The sequence below is a fragment of the Catharus ustulatus genome, chromosome 9, assembly GCF_009819885.2.
Source record: "Catharus ustulatus isolate bCatUst1 chromosome 9, bCatUst1.pri.v2, whole genome shotgun sequence".
Lineage (NCBI taxonomy): Eukaryota > Metazoa > Chordata > Aves > Passeriformes > Turdidae > Catharus > Catharus ustulatus.
In genome coordinates this window covers 20,140,222-20,162,894 of record NC_046229.1, presented here as the reverse complement: position 1 = coordinate 20,162,894, position 22,673 = coordinate 20,140,222, and the positions used below count along the sequence as shown (strand labels likewise).

Sequence of the window (22,673 nt, the reverse complement as noted above, 5' to 3'; positions counted from 1 at the left end):
TATAAAAATATATTTTATTGGGAAATAGCTTAGGATCTATAAGTAGTTTCAGAAAAAAAATATGTTGAACATTTGATTCTCTTGGTTTTTCCCTAGGTTTTTGCTGCAGTTAGTTTCTTCAGCACCTGCTCTAGATCACACACCTGTCTCTTTAAATGTAGTGGAGACCAACCCTTTCAAACACCTTACCCATCTTTCTCTAAAATTCCTGCCAGGAACTGATGCAGAGATAAAGAAGTTTTTAGCCAACTGTTTGAAATGCCTTAAGGTAAAGTTTATCATAACTGAAACTAAGCCTCAATGCTGTATGTACTTAAGCAGCTTTTTTTTTCATTCTGAATAGTTCAGAAGTATGTACCAAGTCGTACACTCTGGTTTATTTTTCCTTTTAGCCCAAATATGTAATTGCATGCAGCTACTTAGGTGCATGTTGTAAAATCTGAATTGTTACTGTCACCCTGGCAATGAAGATGTTTTCTGTATATTCAGGCAGGCAGTGCCGTTTGGAGTGGCAGGAAGGGAGGTGTTTTACACACAGAGCATGTGGTGTGCAGCTGCTGAGTGCTCTGGCTGCTGCACTGCCCTGCTCCAGCAGCTGCAGGACTTACTGCAACCTCTCAGTCTCTCTTCTGCACTTGCCTCTAGGAGAGCACAGGCTGCTGGAAATTGTGAGCCTTGGTGGGCTTCAAAGGACTAACAGCTCTAAATAGTCAATTAAAATTGGAATGTTAATGCAGTTTGGTACCATGCTATGTTTGATTTAATGAGAAATTAAAGGTGTCACAGTTTGACTGTTGTCTGTTTCAGTTTTGTAGCCTGGGTTTTGTCTCTCCTGATGTGCTGTCATGTTTCTAGGCACCTAATGAGCCATTTTAATAGCATAGATTTACAGTATTTCAGTTGATCTCTTGTTTAGGTAACTCCTTTGTAAGCATGTCTTGTAAATAAGATACTATTTCCTTGTAGAAATTTACTAAGAATTTGAGTTTTTACATTGTGGACTAATGCCTTTTCTTTTGAATTTATTAATTATATCTTGTTCAGTATGACAATTATTTAACAAGGTGATCTTCTCACAAACAGAGTGAGTATATGGGTGCTTAGGCAGGCTGTGCTGATTAAATGGGAGCTAAATGTTACTTGAATTTTGGGAGCTAAGGATTTGACTTGATGTCTATTTGTACATAGGAGGATAAAATTATGTTGGAAGAGAAGCTTAAAAAAACTGAAGAGGATCTTACCAGGCAACTGAGCTACACTCAACAGGTAACATAAATTTTTAACTTTTGCGTGCTGTGCATTTTCTGATTTATGGAAAATGTCCCTTTTCTGTAGGCTGGCTGGTTGGCCACTACCTAGCCAAGATAATTGACTTGAGACTGAGTGAAGAGAATAGTCTACTGTGGCTTTTCTAGAGAGTGAGCAAAGCCTGCAGCTGAAGAATTACATTGAGTTCTTGCTGTACTCAAGCAGAATTTTACTTGATTTTGTGCAGAGGTCTGTGTATGCACACACAAATTGAGTACTAAATATATGGTCATGTGAAGATAATAAATATACTTCATATATTCCATGAATCATTGGAAATCCTTTTATTTGGAAAAATTGTGAAACTGGTAAAGAAATTGGAAGTCTTGGACTTTAATGACTCCTTTTTGGTTTTTGCAGTCAGCATAGTAATCACTTCACTTCTGTGTTTCAAGAGAATGATTTGGGTCAGATTCTGCAGTTATCAAGGTCACTTTTTGACCGTAATGAAACAGAACAATCCATTAAAACTATTAAGAATTAATTTTGGAATGGAGTATTTGTTTGCCTCATGTCTGCAGCTTCAGTATGAGTTACTGGAATGTGTTTGCTGAATTGGAATGCGGAATTATAAATTGAAAAGAGGAAAAGATGCTGCTGAAGAACTTTCTTTCTTCCCCTAATAGAGTGTTCTGTGTTACCAGGGTAGGGAGTACCAGCAGGCTGTTTTTTCACTCTTCAGTAGTGGTTGGAAAAAAATTGCAATTGGGAATTAAGATTATTTTAGCCACAGCATTAGAACAGTGCTCTTTGGCTTCTCGGTGCCTTACATTTCCTGGTTACAAAATTAACGTATTTCAGCATCTGGTGCTGAGATTTAGACTTACTAAAAGGACATGGAATTATTGAATAAGTAGCAGTAAAGAATTGCTTAGTATTGGCTAAAATGCTTACATTTTTAAACTCTGTGCTTTGTTAACAGAGCTTGTCAGAAAAGAGCCGGGAACTTGACAAACTGAAAAATGAGTGGGCATCCTACACTACAGCTCTGAGCAACAAACACTCGCAGGAGCTGACAAGTGAAAAGGAAAGAGCTCTCCAGGTACAATGGTTGGAAAGAATGAACAGAATTCTTGTATTGGAATAGTCAGATTCATCAAATAACTGCTTAATTTCTTTGCTTCTCACAGGCACAAACTCAGTACCAACAACAGCATGAACAACAGAAAAAGGAATTGGAAAATTTGCATCAGAAAAGTATTCAGCAGTTGCAGAACAGGCTCTCTGAACTCGAGATCATCAATAAAGACCTAACAGAGAGGAGATACAAAGGAGACTCCACAGTCAGAGAACTGAAAGCGAAGCTTTCTGGACTAGAAGATGTACGACTTCCCAGTACCCAAAATCAAGCTTACTACTGTTAGAGCATTAAAAGTGCCTGCCTGGGCACCTCATGGGAAATACAGCATATTAAGTGCATCTATTTCCCCTTCATTCTATCATATGCTTACTATTTAAAGATGTCTGTTTAAATTACTGTTACAGATTTTCTTGAAGAATAAAATTCAATTCCTTCCCAACATTTAGGAATGTCAGAGAGCAAAGCAGGAGGTGCTGTCCCTGCGCCGAGAGAACACAACTCTGGATGCTGAATGTCATGAGAAAGAGAAACTCATTAATCAGCTACAGACACGAGTTGCTGTCTTGGAGCAAGAGATCAAAGACAAAGATCAGCTTGTCACCAGAACAAAAGAAGTCTTAGATGCAACACAGGAGCAAAAGGTTTCTTCATGAATTTTTTTTACCCTTCTAATTGAGTTTCCATAGAGTAACTGCTGACCAGTTTTTGTGAATACGGCTTTCAAGTGTAGTTAAGATTCTAAATTATGGCATCAAAAGTATACTGGGTTCAAATTTAATGTTGTGGTACTGGAGTAGTAGTTTATGACATTTTTGGTAGGAAAAACAAGCATGAATCCAGACCCTATAAAATTTGACTGAAAAGCACTGGCTGCTTCCTTGTAAGGATAGTTCTCAAAGAGTTATGAATGGTCTACTTGAAATCATAAACAATGTGTATCACAGCCTTATTATATTTTGTTAACATTCTGTTCAAGGTGATACTGGAAGAGAGCACAGAGGAGAAACAAAGGCATATTGAAAAACTAGAGACAACCATTAAGTCACTGTCAGCTGAGCTCCTTAAGGTTTGTTTGAACATGGCACTTCCCCTGTGCATCTCCCTTATTCTTAGGTGTTTGTTTTTGTAATATATGGTTTGGGTTTTTTTAATAGGCTAATGAAATTATCAAGAAGTTACAAGGAGATTTGAAAACTCTAATGAGTAAATTAAAATTGAAAAATACAGTAACAATTCAGCAAGAAAAACTATTGGCAGAAAAAGAAGAGAAGCTTCAAAAAGAGCAGAAGGAATCACAGGAGATGGGACAATCGCTTCGAATAAAAGAGCAGGAGGTACTGCTGGGTTATTGATGATAATGCTGCTGTATGGACTTTGTTGGGTTTTGTGGGGTTTAACATAGTTACAGCAATAAGGTCTTAAATCTTTCCATGCAATAGAATGTATGTTTCTGCTTATTTTACATGTTTATTTACATGTGACATCAACTTTCAGATTTTTTAATGTTAACCTGATGTGTAAAAGCTGTTCATTTATATGGAAGGCAACCAAAATAGTTTTAAGACAGTAAAGCAATGTAATGGATGAATCAGCACCCTTTAGAAGGCACATTCATGTGTAAGTTGGTTAAGAGAACAAGAGCAGGAACAGAGTGTACCTCTTTCTTGACATTCCCTTATTTAGAGTCCTTGCACTATTTAATCATAGAAAAACAAAGGTCAGAAAGGATTGTGGCTGTCACCTTGTCAAAATCCTAGCGGAAAATAGGGCTTCCTTAAAGGAATTACCATGTTGCTTTCGTGACAAACTGAGCTCAAACTAATTTTAGAGTCCTGTCATAAATGCTTTTTTTTGTTGTTTATAGTTAGTAGTTTAACACTGGTAGTATAACACTCCTGATTATGTGTTACAATTATTATGGGAATTGCAGGTTTGCAAGCTACAAGAGCAGCTAGAAAGTACAATACAAAAACTCGAAGAAAGCAAGCAGTTACTGAAAACCAATGAAAATGGTAGGTTTATACAGTTTGATTTCTCTCTCTGTAAAAATGACCCAGTGATCTCACTACTACTGAAATTGATTGAAACAGTTTTTGGGGTTTTGTGAAGAGCTGCCATTATTGTCATGTATGGAAAACAAGCCTCTGGCTGTTGTGGGCCTGCAACAGCCAAGGGCTGCACATAGGGAATCCTTCCCTTGGGGCTGTGGGGTGGGTGCTCAGAGGCCTGGAAATGGGGAGGAAGTGTCAGCAAATGGCTTTGTGTGGTACTAGGGAGGAAAAACACCCAGTGAGCTGTTACTTTTTGTGAGGAAGGACTATGGCCATTTCAAACAGCTTGTAAGAGGCAGCAAATGGGCTCCAGCTTTTTCTTCCTCTGCAGTTATCACATGGCTGAACAGACAGCTGAGTGAAGTTCAGATGGCAAAGAAGGTGGACAGTCCTGCCAGTGTCCATGCTGCTGGGAGGGCTGCTGTTTCACCTCTGGGCATGGTAAGGTAGAGCTGTGAATAACAACCTGGTGAGGTGGGCATCAGTTGCTGAAATGCAGGGCCTTGAAAGAGGGGGAAAAAAAATGTGCTTTCATCTTCTTCTGGCCTTACAGTTTTGGTGGGTGTGGTTTGGCATTTTGTGTGTGCTTGTTTTTCAACAATATAAAACCTTGTTGGGTGCTTCTTGATGTCCTTCGCCTCCTAAGCTCTTGTTTACATAAAATACACAAAGCAATACAGAATTAACTTGGAAAAGATGAAGTGCAGAGTGAAGACAAAAAAAGAAGGCATTTTTGTGTTAGGAGGTTAACTTACTAATTCTCTTTGTAAAGGTTAAAACCCAAAGTGTGTTATTTCACTACTTTAACCAGTGATTTTTAGAAACAGGGATGTCAGGGTTAAGGAAAGCTGCCTGCAGTCATTGTTGAATACTGTTACTAGCTGCTTCTCACCCTGTGCTGTACAGATCTCTGCTGTCACAGCAACAACAGCAGTTGATGAACTGCTTGTTCTCAGTGGAAGGGCTGTTCATCCCTTGTAGCTGGATACATGAATTGCTTTAATCAATGACAGGGTGTGTAGCTTATTACTAGCTAAGAGTGCTTACCTCATCTAACTTTTTTAAAGTTATGTTTTCCTTAAGTGTGCAAATCTTGGAAAAGTGATGTTTTCCTTCCATCAAGAAACTCACATAAGTGTTTGCTTTGTAATGGCACTTAGTTGTTAATTTTGGAATTTTTGATCTCTACAGATACTTGTAAAATTGTGTTTCTCATTTATGGATGTGTTTCTATTTCTTTTACAGCCTGACCGACCCTCCTTTCACAGCTCAGGAATCAGTCATCCCATTTCTCCTCTCTATGCCTTCCAGAATTTTGTGGAACCCATGCACAGCAAAACCGGAAATTCTCAATGTCCAGTATCAAAGGCAGGCACTTTGACTTTTTTTGTTTGGTTCAGAATGTGACAGTATAAAATACCAAAGCACTATGTTTTGACTATTTCTCAAAGTGCATAAATATTTCCTGTATTTATCGTAGGCTCCCTGCCTCAACATTATGACTGTTATTCATACCTAGTGCTTGTCTTTAGGCAGTTTCTTGAAGGCTTTGCTGCACAGCAGGGCCAGTGAGGTGTAGAAACAGGAATTCCTGGGAATTTGGCTAGGAATGCCGTCAGGGGAGGGGACTCAGATCTGGATTAACTCTTAACCTGCAGCTCTTTGTCCCTGCAGGTTCAGTTGAACTCACAGCTGTCAAAACTGAGTCGATGTCCGGATGCTCACATGGTGCCTACAGCTGGCCACACAGCAAACAAGGAGAAGTGAGTGCCAGCTACTGCAATTTAGTGTTTTTATTATTTCATTTATAAAGCCCTTTGTCATCTTGGTGTGTTTGGAACTGACAGTTCTAGTGTTAGCCTGGTTCTGTCATTTGCCTTGCTTCATTACCGTGCTAATCAATTTTGTATTGGTTTGTTGGAACCAAAGGAAGAGCTGTGCTTGCAGGAGTGGGCCCCAAGGAGCAACAGTTCAGTGTTGCTCCTGCTGCCAGATCTAAGCCATCAGGTGCTGGGTCACTGAAAAAAATTAGTTCTAGGCAGTTCTTAACCTATTTAGGGGTGATTTAACTTTATATGGTAAAGGTCATGAACTGCACTAGTTGCACTTATAGTGAGGTTTTCCTGAGGAAGTCTGTAGCTGCCCTTGTTACAATGCACTGATGCCAAACTGCATTTGCTTTAAATTTTAAGTGGCCTTTCTATTTCTAGTGGTGATCCGCTGGGGCTGGAATCAAAGTATTTGAAAAAAAAAGATGACAGCATTCCTTTGCGAGGGCTTAGTCAAAACACACTGAACTCGGGTAAGTACAGAACAGAACAAGGCCTTATTTGAAATGTACTTGAAGGGCAGTGAGAGCCATGGTTCAGTGCTGTGTCCTGTGCTGTTCTGCAGAGTACCTGAGACCCTACTTGCCAGCCAAAGCCCAGCCATCGGCAAAAGCTGCTTCAACACCCGCCTCGGCCTATTTCCCTGGCTCATAGCCAGGGTTCTTACAGTAAGAGTCCTCTTTTGAGCAGTGGGGGGATTTTTGAATGTCCTGCAATAGTGTTAACATGGCATCAGTTCACACTGATATTTTACTATGAGCCACTTTTCTTTGAGGAAAGGATCTTGACTGATTTGGATGATGCTTCAAGGGTGCCTGAGCCTAAGGAGAAGATAAAGCCTTAAGGAACCTTAGTGGGAACAACACTGACAGCATCAGCGCTGTACAGAATTTTCTTAGTACTAGTGTTGAGCCTGTAACTCTTCCTAAAAACTGACCAAAGTATTCTTTTTGTAACAGGTGAAATGTACATTCTCTGAGTGAAAACACTTACCTGAAGTTCTATTTCTGGACTCCTTTTAGAGAAAGGAGGAGGTGAAGGAAAAGCACAGAACTGTGCTGTCCCTTTTAGTAATGGTCAAGCTCATACACAGGGGCATGACTGCCTCACTAACCCTCCCTTACAGTTTAGTTTTAAAAACTTAATTTTGGAACCATTTTATTTGAATTGCATCTAGACTTACAAATAATCTAATACTAAAAATGCTAAACTATTTCACTGAAGCTACAAAATTAAAACTTAAAATTCTCAGTCTTGGGTCCCCTAATTTTTCTGTTAATCTCTCAGTATTACATTCCACAGGCCACATTAAAAGGTGAAGTAGCTGAATAGTTAACTGTTGACAAGTATCAACACCTAAAAGTTACTTCATTTTCAATTTTAGATACTTTTATATTTATGCAGCTTGTTCTACTGCATGGGTTCAGATGCTAGGATCATGTAACAACCCCTTCTATGCCCTTTACTTGGTGTCCCCTGCAGCCTTCCACCAGGTCAAGTACCCTTACAATGACTATTCCTAACTTTTGGGAGATATTTCATTCCTTTTACCTTAGTTACTCAAGTGCACCCAGAGGATTGTACATTTCAGTGGTTTGTTTTGCTGTGTGAAATGTTAATATATGTTAATATATAGTGTCTGGTTTTGTCATGTGTACATTTTAATGGAAATATTAAATGGTTTTTATCAAAAGCTCTGATTAGTTAATGTTTCAGGAGTACTTAGCAACATCTCCACGGTACTGAAATTCCCAGCTGAGGTAGGTGCCAGAACAGCTCTGTTTTATTTACTTGTGCAGTTTTCACTGTTGCTCATTGTTCCCCAGGCCCAGCCCCGCAGAGCTCCTGTGTCCAGCTGTCCTTAGGTGTCAGTGCCCGAGGCTGTGTCCATGCTGGCTGCTGAACCACAGGTGCTGTGGGCCTGGGCAGCCCCGGCCGGGCTGGCTGTGTGCAGCTGCCTGGGTCCTTGGAGCCTGGCGCTGGGGCTGTCCTGTTTCCCTGCAGCACCAGGAACCAAGGAGCAGCTGCAGGGAGCCTGAGCTGCTGGCCAGCAGGGACCTTTGCCCTGGGCTCAGGGCTGCTGTAGCTAATACAGAAAGTGCCAGGCTTGTTCACTACTCCACATAACACACATGCACTACTGAACTTGACTTAAGGTTTGAAGAGACAGTCACAATTATTTAAAAATTCATTAAAATATTCAACTTTATTAACAGTATATTTACATTTTTTTCCTGCTCTTGGTCAACCATGGTGAATGTTCAAAGGTAAAAAAGCATTAAGCAATAACCACAAGATGAAAACATTTTAAACCTATACAATACTTTATACACAAATTTATACAAAGGAACACTTAAATAATACAACTGGACACAAAAATATACACTTTTAGAGAAATTCACATCAGTAATTGTATAAAGCTCTCTTCTGTACTAAGGGTCCTGAAAATTTAGGACTAAAACTTTAGCTCTGTAATGCAAAAGGGTTCTTGTGACAGTCCTCAAAGGCCACTATATAGCACATGGACAGATTCAAGGCTATCAGCTTATGGAGTTCAGTCTGTGTATTCAAGTTTTTGAGGTCCTTTATGATTACGCAAACATCAGAAATAAGAGTGGTTTAATAAACGGTACAGAGGAAAGCAGAGGTTTAGAGCCAGTACTAAAATCTGTAGGCCCAAAACACCCACTTCATATTTCAATAAGTGTTTGATACACCGTTTCTTCAAAAATAGAAAGAGTAAATGCACTTACATAAAAATAACTTTTACTGTTCAGCAAGCGTGCTCATGTGATTTTTATATTAGTACAAACTTAAAAAAAACCTGCCATGTGACTTTTAAAAGAAATGATACCAATTCACCTCCCTACTTAAGTACATTTACATTAAGGCTTTGAATCAGCTGACCCAAGATTTTACAACATTAAAACAAATGGGTCTACATGGATGCCAGTCTGTCTCATTGAGACGTAGCATGACTAGAATTAAAGCTCACCACCGTAAGGAAACAGAAGGACACATGCTCATGCCTTGACTCTATTGTTTGTCTCTGAACTAGAATGTAAAGTTTAGCAGTAACAGCATTTCATGGCAAGAGACAAGTATGTAACAGTTTGTTTATAAAAGCAAGTAAGTTTTTAGTTCAATGGCAACATCTTTGGAGAAAGTTCCTGTTTCAATTCCTACAGATTTCATGCAGAAAGATGCTTCTTAAGATTACCTTAAGAAATTACATTTTGATGGAGTTGGAATGTGTATCCCAAACTGCTGATGAAAGAAGAGTCCAAACGGTGCTCCTGGATTTTCGTCATACGTTTGTGTCTTGTAGCAATGGTTCTTTAGCTTCACCAGGAGCTTGTGGGCTGTGGGGATGGCCGTGGCTGCCACAGTGTTTCTTCCAGTTGCTGGATCTTACATTTAGGTTTGTGTGTTCAGGAATAAACAAGGCAACAAGTAGTGCCAACAGCACAGAGCACGCTCCAAATAAGAACGGGGGTCCAGGAATGATAGAATTCTGAAAACAACAACAAAGTGTTAAAGAGCCTCTGGACGCACATTAACAGCCTACAGTTGCTAATTACCCACTTTGAAGAGTGCCTGACACACTACAGTGACTACAGTGCAGGCTTTGAGAAGGAATGTGAAAGAGCATTGCATCCTAAGATTTAGGGCAAGGGAGCACATGATTTTTATTAATGCCTGCCAACTTCCTTTTTTCTAGTGCAAGTTCTTCCAGCTGAGCTTCCCCAAAAAACTAATTAAAAAAAAAAAAAAAAAAGCTTGGTAAAAGGACAACAAAATAAAAACATTCACCATTGCTATATATTCATCCTTCCCTCAAGGTATTCTCCTCACAGTGGTCACAGTTGTCTATGACTGTCAGCTGTAGCTATTTGAAAATTAAACTAAACTAGTGCATATAATTAAACAGATCAGTTAAACAACCCTCCCCTAGAGGGACTAAGAAACCTTTTTCTAAACCCTCCATTTACAGTCAATGTAACCCAATGTACCACAGCATCAAACTGGAGAACTGATGAGCCCAGGAGCCCTTCCCAACTTCTTCCTTTGGAAGCAGTTAAGTTCAAAAGAAATGTACCTGTTCTAAGTGGTACTGTGCAACCACACTGCCTCCTGCTGATGATTCAGGCATGGGCAGCTCATTCAGTTCCACGTGAAATATATAGAATATAAAACCATAAAGCGCTGGTCCCAAACCGTTACACAGTCCTCGAATTCCTGTAATCATCCCTTGAACGACACCTGGGAAAAGTAAAACACATGTTCTTACTTATCTATACTTATACATAGATAATTAACTGTTTCTGATGACTATTGGCTTCAAACTAATGCAAGAAGGAAAGCTCTAAAAGGTATTGCACTATGGGTAGCAGTAAACAAGGGGCACCACGAGCCTGTCATTATCAGGTATTTGAGTGGTTTTTCCATCTGCCTCAAGCAGAGGGCAGTGCCTGCCATGCTGAGCAAGTTCAGAAGCCAGGATATGGACACCATCCCTGCTGCCACTGTCTCACACAGGAGAGACACTGCATGCAGCAGTGAGGAACAGTGCACTGAGTCTGTGGAATGTTTTGCCTCGATGAGTTTTCCCTCTGCAGCAGAACTATGTGTTGCACACAGTGCAACTTCTGAGCAGCCTGCATTTAATGTGGTGCCCTAAGCTCAGGTATGTGGGCTGTCCTGCCAAGACTCAGCCTGACCCCAGTGCATCTGTCTGCACAGTATTCCTCAACTAGAATTCCAAGAGCCAGGAGCAAACCTACCTTGCTGGTCGGCATCAGCAGTTCGTGAGACCAGGGCACTGACAGCGGGGAAAGTGATGCTGGACATGGCGGCCACAGCACCGGCTGCCCACATCATCCTGCAAAACAGCAAAGCACTGCACTGACTGCTCGGGGCTGCAGCTCTGCCAGGGAGCGCAGGCACGCGGGGCTGGGCGTCCTGCACTCGCACCGTGCGGGGAGGGATCAAACACAGACCTGCCCTGCGGCAGCAGAGCAAAGGGAAATGTGCCTACCATGGCTCTGACCCAAAGCCGTACCAGGCCAGCTGCAGGATTTGGAAGCCCAGGCCCAGCAGGATGGTGTTCTTATTTCCAATGGAGCGCATCAGTAAACTCAACACTATTGTCTAACAGAGAGGGCAAAAGTAACATGTGAGGAAAACAGTATCTTATTCTAAATGTAAGCTGGTGAATTAAACAACAAAAAACCTGAAAACATTTTATTCTCAATGTCAAATACATGCAGAAATACTATTTTAGTGTTCTTCCAAAGCAGTATTTGCCTCTACCAAAAAAAAAAAAAAAAAAAAAAGCAGTAATTTAGCTAGTAATATTACCAAACCATCACCCTTCTTTGATGCACGAAGGATTTAGTTTATTTTTCCCTTAATGCCTTAATGAACCAAACACTTGTTCTTAAGTGTTTTCATGTAAGTTAGAGTCTTAACCAATTTTTAGAGTTTTAGAAAAAACAGACACAGAAAAGCCGAGTTACATTTATGGAACCACTGTTCCTCCACAGTGCTTCCTTATTTTCGGCTTGCCAAATCAATGACCCACAGAACAGTAACTCACCTGTGCAATAATGGAAAGAATCCCAAGGACTGCTATAAATGCTGCAACACTTTCAGATGAAAATCCCATTATCTATATAAAAAAAAAAAAAGGCAATCTGATTATTAATCATAAACCAGATGTCATGATGTCACAAACCCCAGGGAGGGAACACACAATGCAGAAGACCAGTATTACTCAGCTCCTCATCTTTTTTCCATTGCATCAAACAAGAAATGAAAATAGAAGGGCATAAATAAAAAACAATTACATTGTTCCCTCAAAAATAACACCAGTTTAATATACTGAACATGGTAGTCCAAGAATAATGCAAATAATTACAAAATACAAGAAATTGTTTTATAACTCATTCATCATCTCTTCTCTTTTGCTTGTTTAAAAGAGGAAAACAGAACAACAAGGGGATTTGAATCAGTTGCTGGGAGTTTCTAAATTACACGAGTTATTTGTATTTTCCCCATTAGTTCAGTAATACCGAAAACGTTCTTAAACCCTGTAAATTTACTTTTGTTCAAATTCATACCGAAATGTTACACTACCTGTCTGAGGTATAGGAAGAAGCTGGAATATTGGCCTGCCTCTGGGAGGTAGGAAAGAAAGACTGTTATGCAGATTAGCAGCACAATGGAGTCCTGGCCGACTTTCTTCAGGGACTACGGCAAGAAAAAAATCGTTGTAAGACATTCCACTTTCATTTCCAAAAAGCATCCCTAGCTGGGCTCTGAAAAGCCTGACAATTAATGAAGTTGTTACAGAGCACCACCAAAGCATTCTCTGTATGTTTAGCAAGATTGTTGGCAAAAGTATCACCAGTGAAGCAAGGTCAAGCTTGAAGAAATTGAAAGGCTTTGTTTTTCCAGCCTGAACTTTTGTAAATTCAATCTCTTCCCTGTGTCCAAAGCTCAGTATCTACAAATGACAAAATATTCCCTATTTAAGTAGCTTACTGCAAAGGGGTCAGCCTGTTCCCACGAAATGGGTGCTCCCCAGGACGCTGGCCTCATCTTCTCTGGCAGCGATTCGGGTACAGCAACAAGGATAAAGCAAATGTCCAACAAGGCTATTGCTGTAGCCAGCACCACCACCAGGCTGTCACCATACGCTCGGCCAAGGTAGGCTCCGATAGCAGGGCTGGTGACTAAACTTGCTGCAAAAGTCGCTGAAACCTGAAATAAATAATAGCTGATAAGATTTTCAGTGAGACAAGTCAGCAGTGTTATTACCCACATTTCCTCCTTTTCAGAAGCCTAACCATTATAATCACATAGTGATTAAAAGCAGCCCTGTTCCTATGCCTATATGGTAGCAGCTGTGTATTTTAGACAATCACAGTTTTTCAAGAAAAATTGTCTTTTTCTGATAACTGGACAGCAATGTCCAGGCTCATAGCAAAGAGTCAAAGAGGCTCATAGCACTCTTGCATGTACTGACACAGGTTTAATTAACTGTAGATTCTGCTGATACCTCTGGGAAGCAATGAGCTGTATTTAATCTTCATATTAGTGAAATAGGCCATATCTGTTAAAAAAAAAAAGCATATGTATAAAGGGTATATTAAATGCAATATGCTGGTTAATCCAACAGTAGTTGTCAGTTAATCAGCTGGCCTTGTGAAAGATACTAACTTAAAAACTGAAAGAACTTTCCCAACACAGCTCAATCCCTGGTGTGTACAGGCACAAAGAAACTATTTAATTCTATATCCACTGCTTTCAGCTCTTCATGCTGAATGGTAATTGATTCTGCAACTTAAACACAACAAATCATTCTGCTAATCCATAACCTGAGGCTGCCAAGGCTCCTGGGACCTGGCAGGTTATTGGGACATAATGGAGAAACACAGGTGAGTTGTAAGAACTTCAAAAAGACAAGTAAAAGCTACGTTTGTTCTGAACTGCAGCTCAGAGTTACTGGAGACACAGGCAGGGGCAGTCAAGTATCACACAAACAATGGCAGTTCCAGAACAAAAGGTGAGACTTCTGAAAAGATGATAGAGTAGTACCAGTGTAGGCAACAATGCAGGAATATCTAAAGCTCCTCAAATTACATCATTAAGACTGAAAGCAGCTGTTAAGATAGACGGACATGACAGCTTTTTAACATGGTCATGTTTTGTTTCATTTAGAAGCAGAATATTCAAGAGATACAAGACAGGATGACAGGAACAATTAAACAGAAAAACCTGACTCCAAATTAAAATCAACTTGCCACAGAAGGAACGAAAATGCAGCTTTGAAAAGTATTAAAAACTGAAGGGCTTAGTACTGAATGCCACAAGAAAAGAGCCCAAACAATACATACCAAACCATAGGCCATGCTCCTTTCATGTTCTTGGGTTATGTCTGCTACATATGCAAAAACTACAGAAAATGTCACTGCAAAAACTCCAGACACGGAGATTACAGCAAAGTACCACCTAAGAACACGATAAAAAATATTAGAACAGCTAAGTAGAAACAAAACGTCTCTTCAATCCAAGTGCAGTTAAACAGTAAACCACCTTGTCCAACTTACTCTGACAATTTATTGAGATAATCTTGGATAAAGCCAATGTGACTGTGTGTTGATAGAGCCATGTAACTCCTATGTGCACCAAGTGCAAGTAGGTTTTGTTACATCTAAGGAGGTGCTCAGCGAATAAAATTTAACTGGTCTATACCCCAAAGCAAATTAGGAACCTCAGTATTTTGAGAACCTAGTCATTGAAAGGCCTTCACATTAGCCATACCTTTATACTATAGACACTAGCACTTGGCATTTGAAACCTTAATGTACACTTGGAAAACAAACTCCTTCTGCAGAGGGATGAGTAGCCTGTGTGCCCAGAGAGGAAAGGCTGACAGAGTTGCCCGAGCAGCTGGCACTGGCCGGTGTCAGTGCAGGCTGTGCCATGCTGCTCCACCCTCAGGAACAGCAGGGGTTGGGAGCAAGCCCAGGGCTCTGACTCCTGCCCTACCTGGGCAATGTTCCAGCCAGTTAACAGGTCAGTAAGGGGTACACAGCATGAAAGCTGCTCAATTTTAGAATTTGAGAAACAGAAGTGTAAAAGTGTTGCAACACTGTAGGTTACAAGTGGTTACCTCATGCACCTGTATTAGGTAAGGTTTTGATTTCAGCGTTGCTGGCTGGTATCTGAGTGAGAACTGTGGCCACAATCCAGACCTGCACACTTCACTGGACATTGTTCTCCAGCTCAGGCAGATGTGCTGGACACAAGGCTTACAGCACACAGATCAAAATCAGCAGCTACTAAATTCTGACCAAGGCCTTTGGCTTCATGGCAGCTGCTTCAGGTTGACTGTTCCCCCAGCTTTGCATAGAAATAATACAAAAGCCTCAACCTTTCATGAAGCACAAACAGCATTTTATCAACAATACTACACATATAAGCATTAAATAGCAATCGTGAAAAACAACAGTCAAACTAGCATGAAACAATTTACTAACCATGGGCTGATCTTCATTAGTGGTATTGGTGCACAGGTGAAAAATACTGTTAGCAGCAAGAAGGACTTTCGTCCCCACACATCAGACAGGGCACCTATGAGTGGGGCACTGAGGAATGATAATAAGCCCTAAGTGAAACAAAACATGTGAAGTCAGAACTAAGAGGTCAGACTCATGATAGCTGGCCACAACACAGTCTGAGAGTAGCCCAGGCTCCAGTTTCATTCAAGCTCCAGTGCAGTGCACCAAAGGCAGTGTGGCCAAGCATCACTGACCTTCTATCCTCTGTCTGGCTACATAAAACCCGAGATCTGTTATCTCAGAGCTACACAAAATTCAAAATGCAGATGATCCACTCATACAAGCAGTTTCATGAACTGTGTTTTATAGTCTCCTGGAGCAACTACCTCCAAGTGCAAAATTACCCACTTTTAGCACCATATGCATCATTTGGGATTAAGCAACTACCATTTTATTTGCTGAACCCGAACAGTAGATACAGACCAAGCAATACCTTACTAAAAGCAAAAAGATGCACATTTGCACTTTCAGCATTTATTCCCATTTTATTCATACTGTGAAAGCCATATTGAAAAACCTCTTGACTGTTTCTCTCAGCTGGAGTTGTTTCTATATTCCTCCCACCACTCACTTTAAATTGTATTTGTGATTAACTTCTGTCAACTTACCTTTACTCCTTGAATTAGACCATTCATTAAAAATGTATGTTTTGGGAAGGTTTCATGCAAAACCTGGAGAGGAAATACAAATACATTTACACAACATGAACTACAAATAGTGCTCATGATACGTCCAGTTTAATGATGCACGGAGGTTTTTTTATTTATTTTTATAGAATACAGAGGAAAAAATAAAAGAAAAAAGGGCAAACCAGAAATAATGTGACTAATCTTTAATTTGTATGGAAGGTATTTTGAGATTTCAGTACCTGAAATATAAATAAACCACAGAGAAACTAAAATTATCCAAATGCTACTGTGTCATCTGTTGGGGACTGGGGAGAGAGGGAGGAGAGACATCACCATGCTGAAGTGTCTCTCAGTTTGCTGAGCAGAATGCAGAGATGCAGCTGTCTCAGTGTGATTTGTGTTTAGATGAGAGGGATTCCATTCAGTGACGTGTGCAGTTCATACCCAAGAGACTGCTGATGGGTAACATCACCTTTCAGAGTAGCACCAACACTGCTTTTAAAGTGGAGCTGGCTTCGGAGATTTTTAAGCCTTCACTCCTTTTAATTTGTCATCATATATCACTCACAAATTAAATCCAAATTAAAAGCAACCCACTCTATGAGAAAGTACCTTAGTACAAATACATTGGTATGACTGTTTCACTCATCACAGGGATGCTTTGACTGGTGTAACAGGGTCTGTATTCTGAAGCTTCTGCTTAAAACACAGCCAGGTCAGCAAAGACATCCCTACCCACACACGTTTGCATGTTACCACATTTCAAGTGTATTTTTGTCCTTACATTTGTAATATGCCAATGTTTTATGGCATCTTGAAAGGAAAGAATTTCCTTATCACTTTACTGTTTCAATTAAACTATTTACATGTATGCTTGAGTGTGAGCAGACTTGCATGTAAACAGCTGTGCTATACCATTACATTGCTATAATGAAATTAATGAAATTTCTGATACCATCTAAAAAATACAGAACTTCTCACTTGCACAACAGAGCAGTTCAGTGATATGTAATTTTCATTTCATGTAATTCAGAAGATGCTCAGTGCCTTTGCAGTCATTGTCCCACCTCCCATACAGCAAGAAAAAGCTCCATAGGATCACCTACCACTAGTGTGGGAGCTGTCAGGAGTCCCCAAGCAAAAAACTCCAAAAAGATCACAATAACAGCGTGGTAGACACTGGGTGAACCTATTCCTTGAGGCTGAAACAGGAGAAAAGACAGGTGATTAAAACATCTGATCATCTATCAGTCATGAGAAATGTATCTGAACACTATAAACATAAAGATTAATAATGCAACAGGACTCAAAACTCGGGAATTGTTACCCAACTAACTGGCATAGAATGAAACTTCTTTTTTTAACCCTTTGATGCTAATGTCCTGATGTGTCCTACTCTTACTCTGCAGAATCCTTCACTGCCACCTCAAAAAATAAACCACTTACACTGCCAATCTGGGCACAAGGATGCTATAGGGAAAAGTCTTCTTCAGACAACTAGTTTGTTTTCCTTGAGAAAAGTGCTTAAGTCCACACAAAGCCACATGGAACCACGTTTCCATGGTTTCAAAACACAGCAGTGCTCACACTCAGCTCTCCCCAAGTCTCATTACCCAGTCTATCCAACAGCTCTTCTGTTACTAGAAGGCACCACTGCTCCATACAAAACACAGATCTAAAACTAAAAACATGAACACCAGAAACAAATCTCAGGAACAGCACTGATCACTTCCCAAATACTGAGTGCAGGCCTATCAGTTACAATGTGCTTCTAATGCAGGAAGAGATGCAGATAAAAGATTTGATAAAAGGAACTTGAAATTCTTCAGTGATTTGGTAGAATCAGAAATAGCTTTTGAAGAGAACAAAAAGAGCATGGGTGGGAAAACCTGCTCATCTTGTAGACTCTGTAAATGCTGTCAAACAACATGCCACAGTTCAACATTTGCAAATTAAGGATAGGGTTCAGTAATTATTCTCATATGAAAGCAGTATGAATAACTCATCAGAAATCTCACATGCATTCTTTCAACTTAGAAGTGCTGCCTTAACATCTACTTTGCCAGTTTTGTGCAAAGGTGAGTTACTTACAGAGTGGCCCTGATGTGATCAGACCTGGCATTTACACTGAGCACACACAGGCTAAGGATCTCAGCTGCTTCCCAAGAAGGCTCACTTTGATTTTATCAGTGTGTGTAAGTAGCTGATGGAAGAGCAAATAAAAGAGCCAGACTCTTCTCAGAGGTGTCAGTGACAGGACTTGAAGCACATAGTGAAATACAAGACATTATACCTGAACCTCAAAAAAGCAACCCTTCCTGAAAAAGGGTTCTACTCAGTGAAGAGTGGAGGTGACATCCTCCAAACCCCACTAGACACAGCCCTGAGCAAACTGCTCCAGTTGACCCTGTCTGGGGGAAGAGACTGGGGTAGTTGGATTAGTGATGCAGGAGGGGCCTTCCAGCCTCAAACAGTACACAATTTTAAGTTGCAGTTAGGTAATACTGGAATCTTTCTTCTACCAGGTGGTTTATGCAAGCAACACCTAGCTTTTCTTTCCAGATTCCAATATTTCCAACATAGGAAAAAAAAAAAAAAGCTTACTGAACAAACGTAGGAAATAAATACAGAAAACCTCACTGCCTACTTACTCCTATTGCTAGAAAAGATAACTGTAAAAGGTAAATTACAAAAGTACCTCAGCACTGTGCTATTTTTCTTTCCCAAGCCCTCTTCAGTAATACAGACATACCATACTGATATTTCTACTTTTTCAGCCTACTCTCCCAAGGATGTAAATTAACAGTCTTTGTAGGTACAGAGAGTGGCTATAATTATCCTCTCTTCCCACAATTCCTTTCCCTTTCCACCCACAATCCTTATTTTAGCTTTGGGTTAAAAAATTTATCCAGCTCTGTATAAACTGCAAGTATCAATGTTAGCTGTTTGACTCAGTCTCCTAAAATCAGGTTCATTCTGCTAGCCCCCAGATTCCTGTCACGTTGCTGGCTCATGACCCCCTGAGGCCTGACAGACAGTGAGGGAGGTGTCACAAACCATCCCACTCCTCCCAGCATGGGGGTCAAGAGCACCTCCATTCACAGCCAATACGAGTGAGCTCGAAGGCTCTCTGTGCTTGTCCAGCTCTGGGCAGCTCTCAGACCATCCACAGAAAGTGAAACAGCAATACAAAAGCAGTTGGTAACTAGGAACTGCTGCTGACTTCGAGGCCTCAGGTGGGTCACTGCTGCCCTCTGCCATGTCACCCAGCTGTAAGCAACACCAACAGAGCTTTCCAACACACTAACAAAAACAAACAGAAGTGACATTTAGGTCACTAAGGTGCAACCTCCCTGCTTTCTTGTTGCTAGTGCTCACTTATCACAGATACCATTATTTGTTCTTATCTGTAAAAAAAAGAAGCAATGTGGTCACATTTAGATCATCACCTCCATAGCCATTTTTGAAGGTGGTGGCAACTATCAAGTAGCAAGGATGCATCTGAGGTGAAAGAGCAAGGGAAGGATAAGCAGTTACACTGCAGTGTACTAAAATGCATTACAAGCATTCAGGCCACGAGGTTTCAGCAGCAGCCTGACACACTCTCTGAGCCCACAGGCGCAGAGCAGGTGCTGGGTGTCCAGCCCTGCTGCACCCTACAAACCTGCCCCCTGTGCTTTCTTAATGGGGTAACACAGTGCAATTCAATGGCCTAAGTGCAACTGAATCAGAAGGCCCTAGACCTGGAGAGAAAGGATACAGAGCCCTTGTGTGGACAAGCTGGAACTGAGATGTTCCCATCAGAATAACAGCAACCCTCTTCTGTTACCAGCAGCCAGAGCAGAGCACGTGTGCCTGGCTAAACTCACATCACAAACAGGGCTCCAAGAACGCCTTTTCCTCTGGTTATAGAGAAGATGCCTTCAATCAAACACTTTGTACTGTCAGTCATGCCAGTGGTAAAAAGTGTACATGCCAGGCAAGCCTAAAAACACACACTTGGCAACAACAGAATAACCATCAAAGCAACAAAGGCATCGCGTGTAACACCAGAGCTGCCGCTCCTCTGCTGAAAAGGAAAAAGCACTGAATGAAGTCCTGATCTCCATTTCATGACTGCCTCAAAAATTATTCATTGTACATAAGATGAATACAAAAACGAAGGAAAAATTAAAATAGTTGGGGGGAAAAAAACTGTTGAAACAGAAGTTGTGGCTGCCCTACCCCCAGAAAGCTAAATGGGATTTTGAGCAACTTGGTCTATAGAAGGTGTCCCTGCCCATGGCAGGGGGTTGAAAATAGATGATCTTTAAGGTCTCTTCCAGCCCAAACCATGTGTGATTCTACAAAACCACTTCACTGGTGTTACTGCCTCTCCTCTAGTGAAATCTGACAACATATACTTCAGTACAACATACCATTACACATTTCTTCTGTGATACAGCCACTAAAGCTGCAAATAGAAAAACACAAAAATACCACCATGCACCAACCCAAACTCCTGCACCACCCACTGCCCTGTCAAGGAGATCCAGCAGAAACTGCAGTGGGAGGAGAGGCTTTGCACAAACAATGGGTGGGTTTTCCTTTTCGCTTGAGGTTCTTTTTTTTGTTTTTGTTTCTAATCAGAAACTCTTTCTGCCTGTGCCACTGCTCTATTAACCATCTGTACATTCTTTCTGGCTCACACGATTTCCTTTGATGTCAAATAGTTCCAAAATAAACCAATCAGGCTGGAAAGTGTGCACAAAGATGCTTGATTAATTACTGGTTTGCCAGTGGGAGACACTGAAGACACGGGGGCCATTTTTAGGTGCCTGTTTCCCACAAGTCACACACCACGCTGGGCGACAACTGAAGCAGCGAGGACAGTAAGCACTGAAGGCCTACTTAACACTAGAGCAAATATTGAAAAAAAAAATCTATGCTTTAGGTTTCTGGGTTTCTGTTGTTGGTATAAAGAATACTCTTATATCAGACTTCCTAACTTAAAAATATGTATTTAAAACAAATAAATTCCCAAACATTTATTTGAAGGCAGAAGTATCACAAGCAGAAGTTTTTGTTGCCTCACAACAATCTACATACCTTCATCTAATGTTTATGGCTCGTTTTTCCACGTTTTCCAAAAATTAAATTAATACAGAACTCACGGAGTGTTTGCACTCAGCTTTTGAAGCTGGTGGGAGGCACTGAATTATGTACTACAAGTACATAAATCTCTGAATGCAGTTTATTGAAACATACTTTAACTTCCTTCTGCCAAGAGAGGAGAAAGTTGAGAGGTATGGGATGCTTGGAAACACGCTGTATCTTAATCAATGATACTCCAGAGAGAAATTATGAAGCAGAATGTCCCCTGAGTAACAACATTTATTCTGCTTGTACTGCTCAATCTAAAATACTTGCATTTAACATTCGTACACGGTAATCTCATACATTTCTATCTTTACAAACAGCAGGAACACATCCTGGTAAACACCAACGACCATTACCAGAACTCGTTTTGCTTCCTAACACTTCAGTAACCCAGCCGGTTGGCCACTTCGATGAACTAGTGATTCTGATACTCGTCTCTTCTCCATTATTGTTCCAAAGAGACAAACTGAAGGGTCATCAGAAATTTAGTCTGCCAAGATGTCTCTTTATTTGAAATAATGGCGCTGTATTTAAAACAGGGCACATCAAAGCTATAGCGTTACACAGTGAAATAAATCCAGAGGCAATGATACGTTGGAAGCAATGGCACTCATCAATATAAAAAAATAACAACCAAAAACCCCACCCAAATCAAACTAACTCCAAGCTCTCCAGCAACCAAAATACTTAACAACTTCCTAACTTCCTTTTTTTTCCTCCCAAATTTATGTATTTACGAGGAAGCAAAACAGTGAGCAGAACTGCAAAACCTCTCTTCCAGGCGCCGTTTGAGGAACTGCTCGGGCGCTGGCGCCTGTCCCCCTCGCGGGCCCGATCTGTCGGAGCACGGGCACGGCGGGGAAGCGGCCCCTGCCCCGCGGCAGCCCCGCGGCCCTGCCCGCACGGCCCCGGGCCCGCGCTGCCCCCGCAGCCGCCGCTCACGGGAGCCGCGCTGGGCGAGGGCAGGCTCGGACACGCCGCGCTCACCTCGGGCGGCCCTAACGACCCGCCGTGCCCCAAGCCCAGCGCCTGGGGCCGCACTCGCTCCCTCGACCCAAAACCCGGCCCACACGAGGAACGAACTGCGTTTACGGGCGGAGCAAACAGCTTGACAGCTCACAGGTGTTCCCCGGGCCCTGCGGACACTGGCCCGTGCTGCCGATCGCGGCCATCGGGACTGCGGCGGCCGTGAGAGCACCGCGACCGACACAGGCGCGGCCGCCCGAGGCCCGCGGGCCACCGATCCCCGCCGGACCGGGTCCTACTCGCCCGGGGCTGGCTCCCGCACCGCCACGGAGCCCAGGACCTCCCGCCGCCGCCAGCCGTCCCCAGGCCGCCCCGCGCCCCCGGCCTCACCGTCCCGCCGTCCTTAATGATGATCTTCTTGGCCAGCATGATGCTGCGGTTCACGGCGCGCTTTTTCTTCTTTCCCGCCTGGGTCATTTTACCATCGCACCCCGGGGGCGGCACCAGCGGCCCCTCCCGGCTCCCTTCGGGCCTCGGCTCCC

The 22,673-nt window shown here is 41.7% G+C and overlaps 2 protein-coding genes across 6 annotated transcripts in view; one reads left to right on the top strand and one right to left on the bottom strand.

Annotated features, from left to right (window-relative positions):
* The window catches only part of SASS6 (SAS-6 centriolar assembly protein), a 12,870-nt gene extending 4,392 nt beyond the window's left edge, over positions 1-8,478 (top strand). The window contains exons 5-18 of one of the 5 annotated variants that reach the window (XM_033067519.2): positions 97-268; positions 1,189-1,266; positions 2,231-2,350; positions 2,439-2,630; positions 2,836-3,030; positions 3,366-3,455; positions 3,544-3,723; positions 4,320-4,401; positions 4,772-4,881; positions 5,686-5,808; positions 6,115-6,203; positions 6,651-6,742; positions 6,835-6,937; positions 7,229-8,478. In XM_033067519.2, coding sequence (XP_032923410.1) covers positions 97-268; positions 1,189-1,266; positions 2,231-2,350; positions 2,439-2,630; positions 2,836-3,030; positions 3,366-3,455; positions 3,544-3,723; positions 4,320-4,401; positions 4,772-4,881; positions 5,686-5,808; positions 6,115-6,203; positions 6,651-6,742; positions 6,835-6,923 — 1,612 coding nt within the window. In that variant the 3' untranslated portion in view covers positions 6,924-6,937; positions 7,229-8,478. Of the gene's footprint in view, positions 1-96; positions 269-1,188; positions 1,267-2,230; positions 2,351-2,438; positions 2,631-2,835; positions 3,031-3,365; positions 3,456-3,543; positions 3,724-4,319; positions 4,402-4,771; positions 4,882-5,685; positions 5,809-6,114; positions 6,204-6,650; positions 6,743-6,834 lie in introns of all 5 variants that reach the window. The other 4 variants (XM_033067518.2, XM_033067517.2, XM_033067521.2 and 1 more) reach the window with 4 other exon arrangements.
* On the bottom strand, positions 8,457-22,673 carry MFSD14A (major facilitator superfamily domain containing 14A). The gene is made up of 12 exons (XM_033067525.1): positions 22,522-22,673; positions 17,133-17,228; positions 16,006-16,068; positions 15,317-15,444; positions 14,171-14,285; positions 12,816-13,034; positions 12,408-12,521; positions 11,869-11,940; positions 11,308-11,420; positions 11,054-11,151; positions 10,369-10,532; positions 8,457-9,783 (listed from the first exon to the last, which is right to left on the bottom strand). The coding sequence occupies exons 1-12, from the start codon at positions 22,606-22,608 to the stop codon at positions 9,577-9,579; spliced, it is 1,476 nt and encodes a 491-aa protein (XP_032923416.1). The 5' UTR covers positions 22,609-22,673; the 3' UTR covers positions 8,457-9,576.